This window comes from Scardinius erythrophthalmus (genome assembly GCF_964197995.2).
Source record: "Scardinius erythrophthalmus genome assembly, chromosome: 20".
NCBI lineage: Eukaryota > Metazoa > Chordata > Actinopteri > Cypriniformes > Leuciscidae > Scardinius > Scardinius erythrophthalmus.
The window spans coordinates 31,066,707-31,079,425 of NC_138240.1; the positions used below are offsets into that span (position 1 = coordinate 31,066,707).

A 12,719-nucleotide genomic window follows, 5' to 3' on the forward strand; every position below is an offset into this window, starting at 1 on the left:
TTTGATTAATTAAACAACATTGGAACTTTCAGCCTTGGCATATTAATGTATAACTTAAGGGACTTTTAATTAGTTTCCTTTAATTAACTAGCACATTAAAATGTATTGTGCCTGTCATAGTAGAGTGAAGTCATTGTACCATTTTCATAATATATGATCATGGATTTTAATTCCATAATATGCATCAACTGTAGCATATCTGTACAACAGCTCAATTGTAATTAAAATAAATTATGTTTGCACTTTACTTTACAGTACATGTTACCTAGGAAAAGACTGGGTAATGTAAGGTAACTACATGGGTTAAGCTTAGGTTTAGAGGTAGGATCAGGGTTAATATTACCAAGTTATTGTAATTAATAATAAGTATATAATATGTAGGCTATATGCGGAACAGGACTGTAAAATAAAGTTCTACTAAAAGCACTTTGTCACCATGTTATTAAAGCATTTGGTGACAGATTTTTTCATCAGAATCATGTCAGAATGCAAGTAGAAACATCTTGGATAAGTTTTCATGATGGTTTCACACTTACACAAAGATACAAAACATAAAAATCATACATCAACGACAATATACAGTGTACATTGATTGATGTGGACTATTTTAATTCACTTTTAAGATGTATTAATTTCCATATTTATATATATAATTTTTTTAATTCTAATATTTTTAAGGTTTCCAGGATTGTGGAAACCCTGACTGTTAATGGGCATATTAGCCATTCAGTAGAAACAAAATTGAAAAACTGTTGGATGTGTGTGTAAATAAATAGGTTATTATATATTAATATGAACTGCAAAAAACTTTCCCCAATTTAACATTTTTATTGGCCATTAAAAGAACAGCCACTCATGTTTCCGTAAGCATCGTTTTAGAAAGAAAAATCAGGCTCTCGTTCATTTTTCAACAGTGTCACTTTATTATTTAACAGTAATAGTGAATGACAATAAATTACAACGGTCTGCATGCTCATCTATACGTCAATACATAAGCTCAGTGTACCATTCTCTTTCTAATCAACCTGCTGGAAATAAAGACAAAAAGCAGCAAAATATAAAGTGCACATCACAAGAGCTCTCCAGATCACATTCTTTAACACTTGGCACACATCTTAAAACAGGTTACCATACATATGTGAGCGACTAACGTGTTAGTAATGGATCACACACACTGACAGTCTGATCTCGCAGATTAGATTCCAGATGTGGACGTCAGAGGTGGAATACATGTATGATGAATTTGTAATTCTACGCTTAGCTTAACTGGTGTCCAGGTTTACATGAAGCTAGTTTTTCTTTCCAATTCATAAATACTATTTTATACTAATATTCATTTATCCCATATTGCTAGTAAATGATCTGAACAAACAAATGATTAGCAGTTATGAGGGGAAAAGATCGAAGAGGCACCAAAATATTGCTGATTTCATTAAGTCACATTTCTCACACAAAAAAATACAAGAAATACTATTTATACCTTTTTTGCAGGCAGAGTTGTCTAGAAAATGGGCATTTCATTTTTTGAAAATGTTGCCAAAAGTGTCAGCCAGATCAAGACATATAGAACAGGGTGACAAACATATAACTTTTTATGTGTAATTCAGGGTGACACTGACAGTACTCAGCTTTCATTTTCACTGAATTCCAAGTGAGATCAACCTCCTTACAGCATCCCGGTGACAATCCGCCACACACTCTCAAACACTCAGATCTCAGACCGAGTGGAATGGAGACACTGCATTACGCTTGCTTAACGTTACATATGTCAAACCCTGTAGAGTTGTGACGAATTCCACTTTAAGTTCATGGCCTTACAACACACTGTCAGACTAAACACAAGGCACGCGAGAGACCGTTTGAAATGGACGTCTCACTTTTTGCAACTTGTTGTGGCATGCCAAGAAAATCTGTATGGGAATCTATATAACACAATCTACAAAGAGATCAACCACTTTACACGACCTCATGTCAAGAATAAATAATCAACCCTGTATTAAATACAAAAGAAAGAGTTTGTACAAAAACAAAAGGGAGCTCTCTTCAAAGTGGCGCATGTCTCTACTCTCAAAGGCAAAAAACGAACAAACAAACATGAAATGACCAATATTTGGTATGCTCAAATAAATGGTTGAAAGCATGTCTTAGTGTTAGAGTTTAAAAGTGCAGCAGTGGGGAGATGCTGTCAGTTCACTCTCTATCGACCTTGCTGAAGGTACTGCTGGGTAAACATGTTTAGTTCACTGTCCAACCAGCCAGCTTTATTCCTGTAGAACAAATCACACGTTAAGAAAAGTCAAATGAACAAACATGAACATTTGAAATGATTTTAATGTACTTTATTTTTGCTAATTATTTCTGTTTAGTTGGAATGGTTCCTCGATGCATTTCAAACGATTGGGGTTGATATACGATTTTTTTTAAATGTCTTTGAAAGAAGTGTGGTCACACTTTATATTAGGTTTCTTTAAAGCGTAACTCGTCAAAATGCAACCTAGGCTCTTTTTTTTAATATACCTGAGGCAAACCTTCGTTTAAAAGCATAATTAGGATGGAAACGCCACTTTTAAGTTTAACCGTATTTTCGTTTTTGGTCAGATTGCCTTTTGAATGGGAGTGCTTGAGGCACTTCTATGATAGCATCAAAAATCGATATTTTTAAAACACTAAGAAGGCTCGACACAACATGAAACTTTGCTTGAAGTATCACCAGGGGCTCTTCACATGAACTCGAGCATTGAGAACATTGTTTGTGTACACAGAGTTTACTAAAAAGAAAGATTTTGAACAACTCACTGTAGCTGTGTCCGCCGGCATTTTGTCAGTCAAAAATAGTCGATCTCCGAATGCAACGTAACAGGGAGGAGAGTAAAGATGGAAAGCTCCTAAAGCTTAGTTCCATATAAATTCACGGATAATTTGTTGTTTTGTTTGTTTTTTGGAATATTGTTGTTTCAATATTGACCTTGTATTTGAAAAAGGATCCTCATATAAGAAACAATACTAAAATTCAGAGTCAGTTCATTCACATTCGGAGATCGACTATTTTTGACTGACAAAATGCCGGCGGACACAGCTACAGTGAGTTGTTCAAAATCGTTCTTTTTAGTAAACTCTGTGTACACAAACAATGTTCTCAATGCTCGAGTTCATGTGTAGAGCCCCTGGTGATACTTCGAGCAAAGTTTCATGTTGTGTCAAGCCTTCTTAGTGTTTTAAAAATAGCGATTTTTGATGCTATAATAGTAGAGCCCCAAGCACTCCCATTCAAAAGGCAATCTGACCGAAAACGAAAATACAGTCAAACTTAAAAGTGGCGTTTCCATTCAAATTATGCTTTTAAACGAAGGTTTGCCTCAGGTAGATTAACAAAAAGACCCTAGGTTGCATTTTGGCGAGAGTTACCCTTTGACTACTATGTACTTACATAAAAAAAAGGTAACACTTTATAATAAGTATACAGTAATAAAGTACTTAGAAAATCATTAACAAACTATTAGTTTATAGTTAATTCATAGTTAATATGTTTTAGACTCTACGCTGTTAATATATACAAATAGTGAGTTCTTTATTCATTGTCACTGTAATTAACACAATTTTGTATGATTTAATTAGCTTCAAAACATGCAGCGCATATTTATATAATTTATTCCTATGATGGCAAAGCTGGTTTTCAGCAGTCATTACTCCAGATTTCAGGATTCTTTGATGAAAATGTCTGTACTATCACTTTTGATAAAAAAATGTATGTTATCGACCCCAAACTTTTGAACTGTAGAGTATATGTTGTCTCAGTATAATAAGATCCATTCCTGAACAAGACTACAAATAAACTAAGCCCACTGCTGCTAAATATCAAACACATTACAGTTAATGAACATGTCCCACACACTCTCACCTGAGCAGTTTAGCTTTACTCTGCAGGGAGTCCAGCTGTTGGATCTTGCTGTTCAGATCCCGGATTTCATCCTCCAGCTGCTGTCTGGTCACGTCCACCTGCTGACACAGCTGAGAGAAGGTGCTGGCCAGCTCCCTGTGTCAAACAACGGTTGGGTTTTGTAATAAAGCAGGTTGGATTCAACAACGTTTAACCCTTATGTGCTGTTGGGGATGTTTTCATCCACTATGGGGTATTTTTGAGTCTAAATTTGGCCATAACTTTTTCTGTGTTTCAGCAAATGGAATGATTTTTGGTGACAAATCTTATTTTGACACATATTTTGGGAAAATGCTTTGAAATTTTTCAAAAACTCAACAGTACACTGTGGGCAAATTTACTACCCTTTCGTTATGTTTGTGGCTGAAAACAGCCACTACTTTAAACTGCTGTAAAAATTTATCAGATAAATATTTTTTTCAAATTTTTTTGCATAAATCTATTAATCAACCTCAGTCCTGCTCAAAAATACTAAATGTTTAAAAAAAATTCAGGATTTTAACTCTTTAATTGCCAAATTTGTAAATGATGTCACTGATTTGGGAAAAAAACACACACAAAATGACTCATTTTCAATATAAAATGTGATTGTGGACTGGATTTTTTTTTACCTTTTATCACAGTCTTGGACATGTCAAAGATTAGAAACAACATTGGTTTTGATGCATTGTTAGTTTTTGTGCAGCATCAGATTTTAACTTTTTCTCCCTCATTTACTGTTCGTGGCTGTTTTTGCCCCATTGACTTCCATTATAACCACATTTTTTGATTGCAAAGCCATGACACCATATAATCATGCATTTTTGATTGTTGGTGGTTTTCCCTGTTGGGAAGAGGTAAAATTTGTAATTTTTACTGTTGATAACCGGGTGGCACCATTAACCCTTTAGATAGGCCTGTGCCAAAAAAAGCTTAGTTTCTGGCTTTTACATGGAGTTATATGGAGTATAACAGCATAATAAAGTGTGTGTGTGTGTGTGTGTGTGTGTGTGTGTGTGTGTGTGTGTGTGTGTGTGTGTGTGTGTGTGTGTGTGTGAACTCACCTTGATGCGTCTGAGAAAATCAAAATATGCACCTCAGCTCTCAGAACTGCATGGAGTAAACAAAAACAAAGTGTATTTATGCACCTGCTGCCTTTTGATGGTGAGAAATGCAGACTAAACAAAAACAAAGCAAGTGGATTTAAACGCGTGCATGCAAGCCTGCTGGTCATTTGATGGTGAGAAGAGCAGCAAGCAACATGAGAAAGGGCTTGACTTGTAGTGAAGTTTTAGAGATGATTATGCAGCCTGACCCTTCCAGCGAGCTGCAGGATGTATCGTCTTCTCCCTCTGACACCACAGACTCAGGAGAGTCAGATCCTGATTTGGATGTGGCACCCTCATCATCCTCTCTAGCTTCCACTGAAGGCGAGGAGGATTCGGAGGATCCTGGATCTGGGTGGATTGGGAGAAACGGCGAAGTGTGGTTTTCCACCAACGCGGAGACAACTCCCTTTCTTCAGCCTGCCAGAGGCGTGACTCCAGGGCCGACGCGCTATGCCTTCGCAAGGGTCCAGAACATGGATTCCGTGTTCAATCTGTTTTTTACGGAGGAGATGATTGACCTCATTGTCAGCATGACTTGCGTCAACACATACATGTTTGTACAGTCATACAAACATGTATGACTATGCCTTGTGATGGCATAGCGCGTCGGCCCTGGAGTCACGCCACTGGCAGGCTGAAGAAAGAGAGTTGTCTCCGCGTTAGTGGAAAACAACACTTCGCCGTTTCTCCCAATCCACCCAGATCCAGGATCCTCCGAATCCTCCTCGCCTTCAGTGGAAGCTAGAGTGGATGATGAGGGTGCCACATCCAAATCAGGATCTGACTCTCCTGAGTCTGTGGTGTCAGAGGGAGAAGACGAAACATCCTGCAGCTCGCTGGAAGGGTCAGGCTGCATAATCATCTCTAAAACTTCACTACAAGTCAAGCCCTTTCTCATGTTGCTTGCTGCTCTTCTCACCATCAAATGACCAGCAGGCTTGCATGCACGCGTTTAAATCCACTTGCTTTGTTTTTGTTTAGTCTGCATTTCTCACCATCAAAAGGCAGCAGGTGCATAAATACACTTACTTTGTTTTTGTTTACTCCATGCAGTTCTGAGAGCTGAGGTGCATATTTTGATTTTCTCAGACGCATCAAGGTGAGTTCACACACACACACACACACACACACACACACACACACACACACACACACACACACACACACACACACACACACACACACACACTTTATTATGCTGTTATACTCCATATAACTCCATGTAAAAGCCAGAAACTAAGCTTTTTTTGGTACAGGCCTATCTAAAGGGTTAATGGTGCCACCCGGTTATCAACAGTAAAAATTACAAATTTTACCTCTTCCCAACAGGGAAAACCACCAACAATCAAAAATGCATGATTATATGGTGTCATGGCTTTGCAATCAAAAAATGTGGTTATAATGGAAGTCAATGGGGCAAAAACAGCCACGAACAGTAAATGAGGGAGAAAAAGTTAAAATTTGATGCTGCACAAAAACTAACAATGCATCAAAACCAATGTTGTTTCTAATCTTTGACATGTCCAAGACTGTGATAAAAGGTAAAAAAAAATCCAGTCCACAATCACATTTTATATTGAAAATGAGTAATTTTGTGTTTTTTTCCCCCCCAAATCAGTGACATCATTTACGAATTTGGCAATTAAAGAGTTAAAATCCTGAATTTTTTTTAAACATTTAATATTTTTGAGCAGGACTGAGGTTGATTAATAGATTAATGCAAAAAAATTTGAAAAAAATATTTATCTGATACATTTTTACAGCAGTTTAAAGTAGTGGCTGTTTTCAGCCACAAACATAACGAAAGGATGTAAATTCTAACAATGCACAAGGGTTAAAAAAAACGCTTTTCTGTAAACACAACTACAGAAAGCAAATCTCTTTAAAAAATAAGTACTTCATATTTGTTCATATATTAATTTTCTCCACCAGAGGGCAGTAGTGAAGAAGTGTTCAAGTGCCAGTGCTTGTAGAATTCTCTGGATAACACAACATTTGCACTAACATCACGGTTCAGATTAACTCTAGTTCTATCAAATCAACCTACACTCAGAATTATACTGGACTAAAAAGCTTTGTTTAATCTGAAAAAGATTTTCAAACACAATGTAAGACATCTATTTTACTATCTTACATGATAGGATTTCTTTGTTTGATGGATATACACTACTATTCTAAAGTCTGAGGTCAGTATTTCTTTTCTTTAATTAATAATTATACTCAATAATTTTACTCAACATCACAGCAAGATTAATTAAATTGATCAAAAGTGACAGTAAAAACTTCAATTAAATGCTTGATCATTCTTTTCATGCGTTTTCACGTGTGTGTGTGTGTGTGTGTGTGTGTGTGTGTGTGTGTGTGTGTGTGTGTGTATATATATATATATATATATATATATATATATATATATATATATATATATATATATTAAAATAGAAGTTATTTTCACAATATGACAATGTGTTTACTGTATTTTTGATCACATAAATGTTGCATTAGTGAGCATAACAGACCTCTTTCATAAACAAAAAAATCTTACTGACCCCAAATTTTATAATATTCCAATTTTAGTGTAATAAATAAAAATAAATATCATTGATTTGACCACTTCTGGTACATAATTTATAAACAGATTTGACACGACACTGCTTTGCTACAGCAGAGGTAGATTGAGACTTACTGCTGAACCTGATGGCTGCAGTTGGACCCCGTGTAGCTGACGATGAGCTGTAGTTTCTCGCTGGCGTAGTCCACAAACTGTCTTTTAAACGCTCTCTCTTTGGCCCTAGTGGTCCATGTGAGTCTCTCATACACGTACAGCAGGCCATAGAGACCCACAGACAGAGCAATGAGCCTCCAGCCCACTGCTTTCCAGATCTGAGACAGAAAGACAATCACACGTCCATTTCAGCAAATGCTACAACAATTATAATGACTGAAGTTATTAGACAAGCAAATGAGTGAGTGTGAGGAAATAATGACAAAATATCCATTTGCAGGTTAACTATACAAAACAGTTCAAAAGATTTATAAGTCCCTTATGCTCACCTCAGCTGCATTTATTGAATCACACATACAATAAAAACAGGAATATTGTGAAATATTATTACAATCTAAAATAAATCTTTTCTATTTGAATATATTTTAAAATGTAATTTATTCCTGAGATGCAAAACTGAATTTTCAGCATCTATTACTCCAGTCTTCAGTGTCACATGATCCTTCTAATATGCTGATTTACTACTCAAGAAGCATTTCTAATTATCACTGTTAGAAAACAGCTGCTTAATATTTTTGTGGAAACTGTCTTAACAGTGTAAACTGCTATTTTTCCCCCAGGCTCTCAGGCATGTGATCAGCTAAAGACAAAAAATAGGAAAAACCCCAACCCACCAAATAATGATTAATTATTACAAGTCAGTATCGGACTTCTTCTGGAAAAAGTGGTATCGGCACATCCCTAATAAATTACATTTATAAATATATTAAAATAGAAAACAGTTATTTTAAATTGTACTTACATTTCACAATATTACCGTTTTTACTGTATTTTTGATCAAATAATGCAGCCTTGGTGGCAGTGTATATATTGTAGGAACACATTCATTTTGGTGTGTTTGAGATATTTGGTATGTTCTTACCACTCCTCCAACAACTATGATGCCCATTGATGTCCGAGAGGTGAGTGATGCCAATCCTGTTACCATAGAAACCATAAGCTCTTCCTGGGTCATGGATCCTTGAGGGTAAGGAGGCATACTGGTGCTGACCGGAGTGATGGCCAGGGGTCTGGGAACCTGCCAACACAGCACACATCTCTATCAATTAGAATCAAAGCTTTATCAATTAGAAGTTTCAGAGTGAAAGAGCAGTGCAGTTTCATTTACTACAGATACTCAAGCATGTGACACTCAAGCATGTGACACTCGTGGTGTTTCGTCAGTGTCTGTCATCTCACTATATGAGGGGATGAACGCATGAACTTTATCTCCAAAGCTGCTCTGAGAGTTCACAGTATTTCACCATTTCGTTTGATAAAAAAAAAAACAATCATCATAGCTAGGGGTGTGACGAGACACTTATCTCACGAGAACTAGATGAGATGAGATTTTGCACAATATTTGATAGAAATCCTCAATGACATTCATGACTGGAAAAATAGTCTGCAGGTGCATTTTGAAATGTTTTAACTAATAATCTTCTAATGAATGTCATTTCAGTTCGACTTTATGAGTATGAATGATCAAATGCAATGAAAGACAACAATATACAAGCACTGTAAAAGGTTTCGCCACAAACTCAACTGACTGGCTTTTCTCCTGTATGATTTCACATGACTCACTTCAGACCTTACTGTACATTTATGAGTTTTCAGAACTTCTGATTGAGGCCGTGTGTGACCTCCTAATTAAACACCTTTCCACAAATTGAACATAGAAATAAAAACAGTATAAATAACAAAAATAAACAGTTTTCTCTTATCAGACGCTTAGACTCTGACGAATCCTCCCCCATCGTCACGCGATCAGTAAACTGTGATTCCTGCTAATAAAAGGGCCCTATGAAATTTGGGATTTTTAAAAATATATATACATTTCATAGCGCACCAAGGATGCTTTCGATGGAAAAATAAGAAAATTATTACAAAAGGACCAAAATTAGCACGGTTACCTGGTCATTGTAGCCCATGAGGGCGCGGCGTGTGTTTTTGGGACCCAGGAAGCGGTTGACCAGCATGGTCCATCCCAGGGAGAAGTGAAAGCAGATGTCTTCCTGGAAGTCACTGCAGAGTTTGTCACAGTTGAGGTCGTAGCTGAGGGCGAAGCACTGCCTGGGCACAATCTTATCCACCTGCTCTCGAATGCCAATGGGCAGCAGAGGCTTCAGACCCTCTGGAACGATCACAAGCGTCTCGTTAACCTGCTGCTGTTACTGGTATGAGCTGTTTGAAAGCTCACTGAATGAGAGAGATACTGACCTATCATTTCAGTCTGTGTGGTTTGCAGCGCTGAAGTTATCGCACTGGAGCATCTCTCTGACATATTCCTCCCAAGACCTTCCTCTATGTGCCTGTGGAGCTCCTAAAATCAATAATTCCAGCAAAACATGACAAAAAAGAGAAAAATATTTAGCTACCAAAGACAACACATTAACTACAAAATTAATACATTTTAAAAATCCTTAGATTAATCACTATTAACTGATTGTATCTGTATATAGCCCTATGTAAAACTGAAAGCAAACAAGGACAATAAATAAACTCAAATGACATTTTTGGGTAGCTGGGGGATTTCCAAACGGAGAGTTACATGTTGACACTAAACATTAATCAACAGTAGACAAAGCAGCGTACAAATAAAGAGAAGACAAGGGTGGACAACTGGAGGAGGTCCAATTCAAGTCCAACTCACATTCTTGTACACTTTGAGCACCACTTGTGAAGGATGAAAGTCCATGTGGTAGTCATCCACTAGTACAGCCAGTCTCCGGATCTCCTCTGCCATAGCATTAGACACCTACACATCAAGATGAGCAGGTTCAAAGGTGGAAACAACCTTTCTTGCAAACTTGCAAATCCAGTGTTTCCCCTAGGTTTACAGGTTTGGGGGGGGGGGGGGGTTGGTTGGTTTGTTTGGGGAAAATTGACACAGACACTATCTATCTATCTATCTATCTATCTATCTATCTATCTATCTATCTATCTATCTATCTATCTATCTATCTATCTATCTATCTATCTCTATCTATCTATCTGTCACATAAATTGTCTGGGAGGGTAATGGTTTGTAAAAGTTAAAAAATGTTAACATAAGATATCTCTTTAAAAAAATAAACAAACATATTTAAATCTTTTTAAAATTGACTTTTGCAAATAACCTTTGTTAAATTTATAGAAGTATTTGTTAATATTAATGGACCAGAGCTTAAATAGTTTTATTTTTTAACTACCAACTAAAAAAAGATTTATAAATACTAACAAATATATTGGTCATTCATTGTTCGTTAATGTTAGTTAATACATATATATGACAAACAAATTTCAAAAGGGCTTTTTTATGAGAAGTTTTTATTTCTATGATGCATTTATTGGAGAGAATAATCCTGTCAGACGCACCACTGCTGTGAACGCGCGTTCACGTAAACACAATTTAAACAATGTATTATTCAATGCATTACTTCTATATAATTATATATTAAATTGTTCAAGCAAGTGGTAAAATATTTAACCATGTACTTATATTAAAATCTTTTGTATTTAAATTTTAATACAATAAATCTTGCATGTCACAATGCGTTCATTTTGATCACGAAACATGCGCTGTCACTTTAATTCAGCGTTTGCAGCACAGCAGAAATAGACTCGGTGCGGAAACGATCTCTGCACTGCTGTATACGCACCGCAACTGGAACGGATCGATCATCGACGGACTGCATCCGCGTGCAGTGTACGGGAAAAAAATACTCACCGCAAACGAAATATATGTGAACCGGGCGTTAGACTTGGAGCAGGAGAGCTACTCCGGCTGCTACTCGCAGTAGAGCGAGTGTTGCCATCTTCAGTTCAGCGACATATTTCCCGCCGCGCGCTCTCTGTCCGCTAGTGCTCAACTGTATGTGACGCAAGTGTTTTTTTGTGTGTGAGTGTGCGCACTCATTGGGATAATTGTAAACGCGCAAACACAGACAGAAAAGACATGCCATCGTGGAAATAAGATAAATAACATATTACTTAAGGGCCATGTAGTTTTTTTTTTATATAAAATAACAAATTGTAATCTGGCGCTATAAAGAAAATCAAATCAAATTTACTTGACCTCCAAGGGGGGGCGGGGGGAGCCGTTAGGAGGGCGGGGCGCCCCCCTTATATAATGGTAGGGGAAACACTGAAATGCCAGTTTTACTATGCTTGCAACTTAAATTGTAAACAAAAATACATTTCTATGAACAACTATACTTCCAATATAGTACATTCATCACATTACCCCATCATAATACAGTCCGTGATCGCTGAATACAACGCAAAATCAACAAAATGTCGCATTTTTTTGCGATCCTGCATAATTCCTAATTTAACTGCAAAATAATCACAAAAATGAAAAAGACCTCACAAAACATTAAATTATAATCATCCAATTGATATATCTCTAGTTTAATTAAAGTTTCAATGCATTTTTACGTGGATACAGATGTTGCAGGAAAAGGGGAAACTCCTTTTCCTCGATTTACTGAAGCCTATAATGTAAAACGCATTTTGCAGCTGCACAGCCATGCACAGTTAGCACAGTGAATGTCTGGCTCACTCATTGGCTGTGCTGCGGCAAATGCATGTGTGCGCCAATGAGCTAGCATCACGCCATTACACGCCAGAGCCCGCCAAGGGGGCGCGGCCTTAGCCTATATTATTCTTATACTGTCTATGATATATTTAGACCCCGAAAAACGCTATTTTAGCAGGTTTAACGACCGAAGCGACAACTTGCCAGGTTAATATAGTGCAGCCGGCTACGCAATACTCGTTCCCTACTCTCAGGGAACTGAGGTTACGATAGTAACCGAGTAGTTTCCTTTCGAACGGTCACTTCGTATTGCGTAGCTATACACAGTGGGGACGCCATGCAAAACGCCGCACTGTAAGTAACTGGTTGCCTTCTGCAGCTCAGGACCCCTCAACTCAGGATTTACTCACAGTT

At 37.1% G+C, this 12,719-nt stretch overlaps 1 protein-coding gene across 2 annotated transcripts in view; it reads right to left on the reverse strand.

Moving 5' to 3' along the window:
• Nucleotides 1-901: 901 nt before the first annotated feature.
• The window catches only part of mfn2 (mitofusin 2), a 37,075-nt gene continuing 25,257 nt past the window's right edge, over nucleotides 902-12,719 (reverse strand). For both annotated transcript variants that reach the window (XM_081348366.1, XM_081348367.1), the window contains exons 12-18: nucleotides 10,440-10,544; nucleotides 10,007-10,109; nucleotides 9,700-9,920; nucleotides 8,670-8,825; nucleotides 7,709-7,905; nucleotides 3,899-4,033; nucleotides 902-2,267 (exon numbers count right to left, since the gene is read on the reverse strand). In XM_081348366.1, the coding sequence (XP_081204492.1) occupies nucleotides 2,198-2,267; nucleotides 3,899-4,033; nucleotides 7,709-7,905; nucleotides 8,670-8,825; nucleotides 9,700-9,920; nucleotides 10,007-10,109; nucleotides 10,440-10,544 (987 nt within the window). In that variant the 3' untranslated portion in view covers nucleotides 902-2,197. The remainder of the gene's footprint in view (nucleotides 2,268-3,898; nucleotides 4,034-7,708; nucleotides 7,906-8,669; nucleotides 8,826-9,699; nucleotides 9,921-10,006; nucleotides 10,110-10,439; nucleotides 10,545-12,719) is intronic.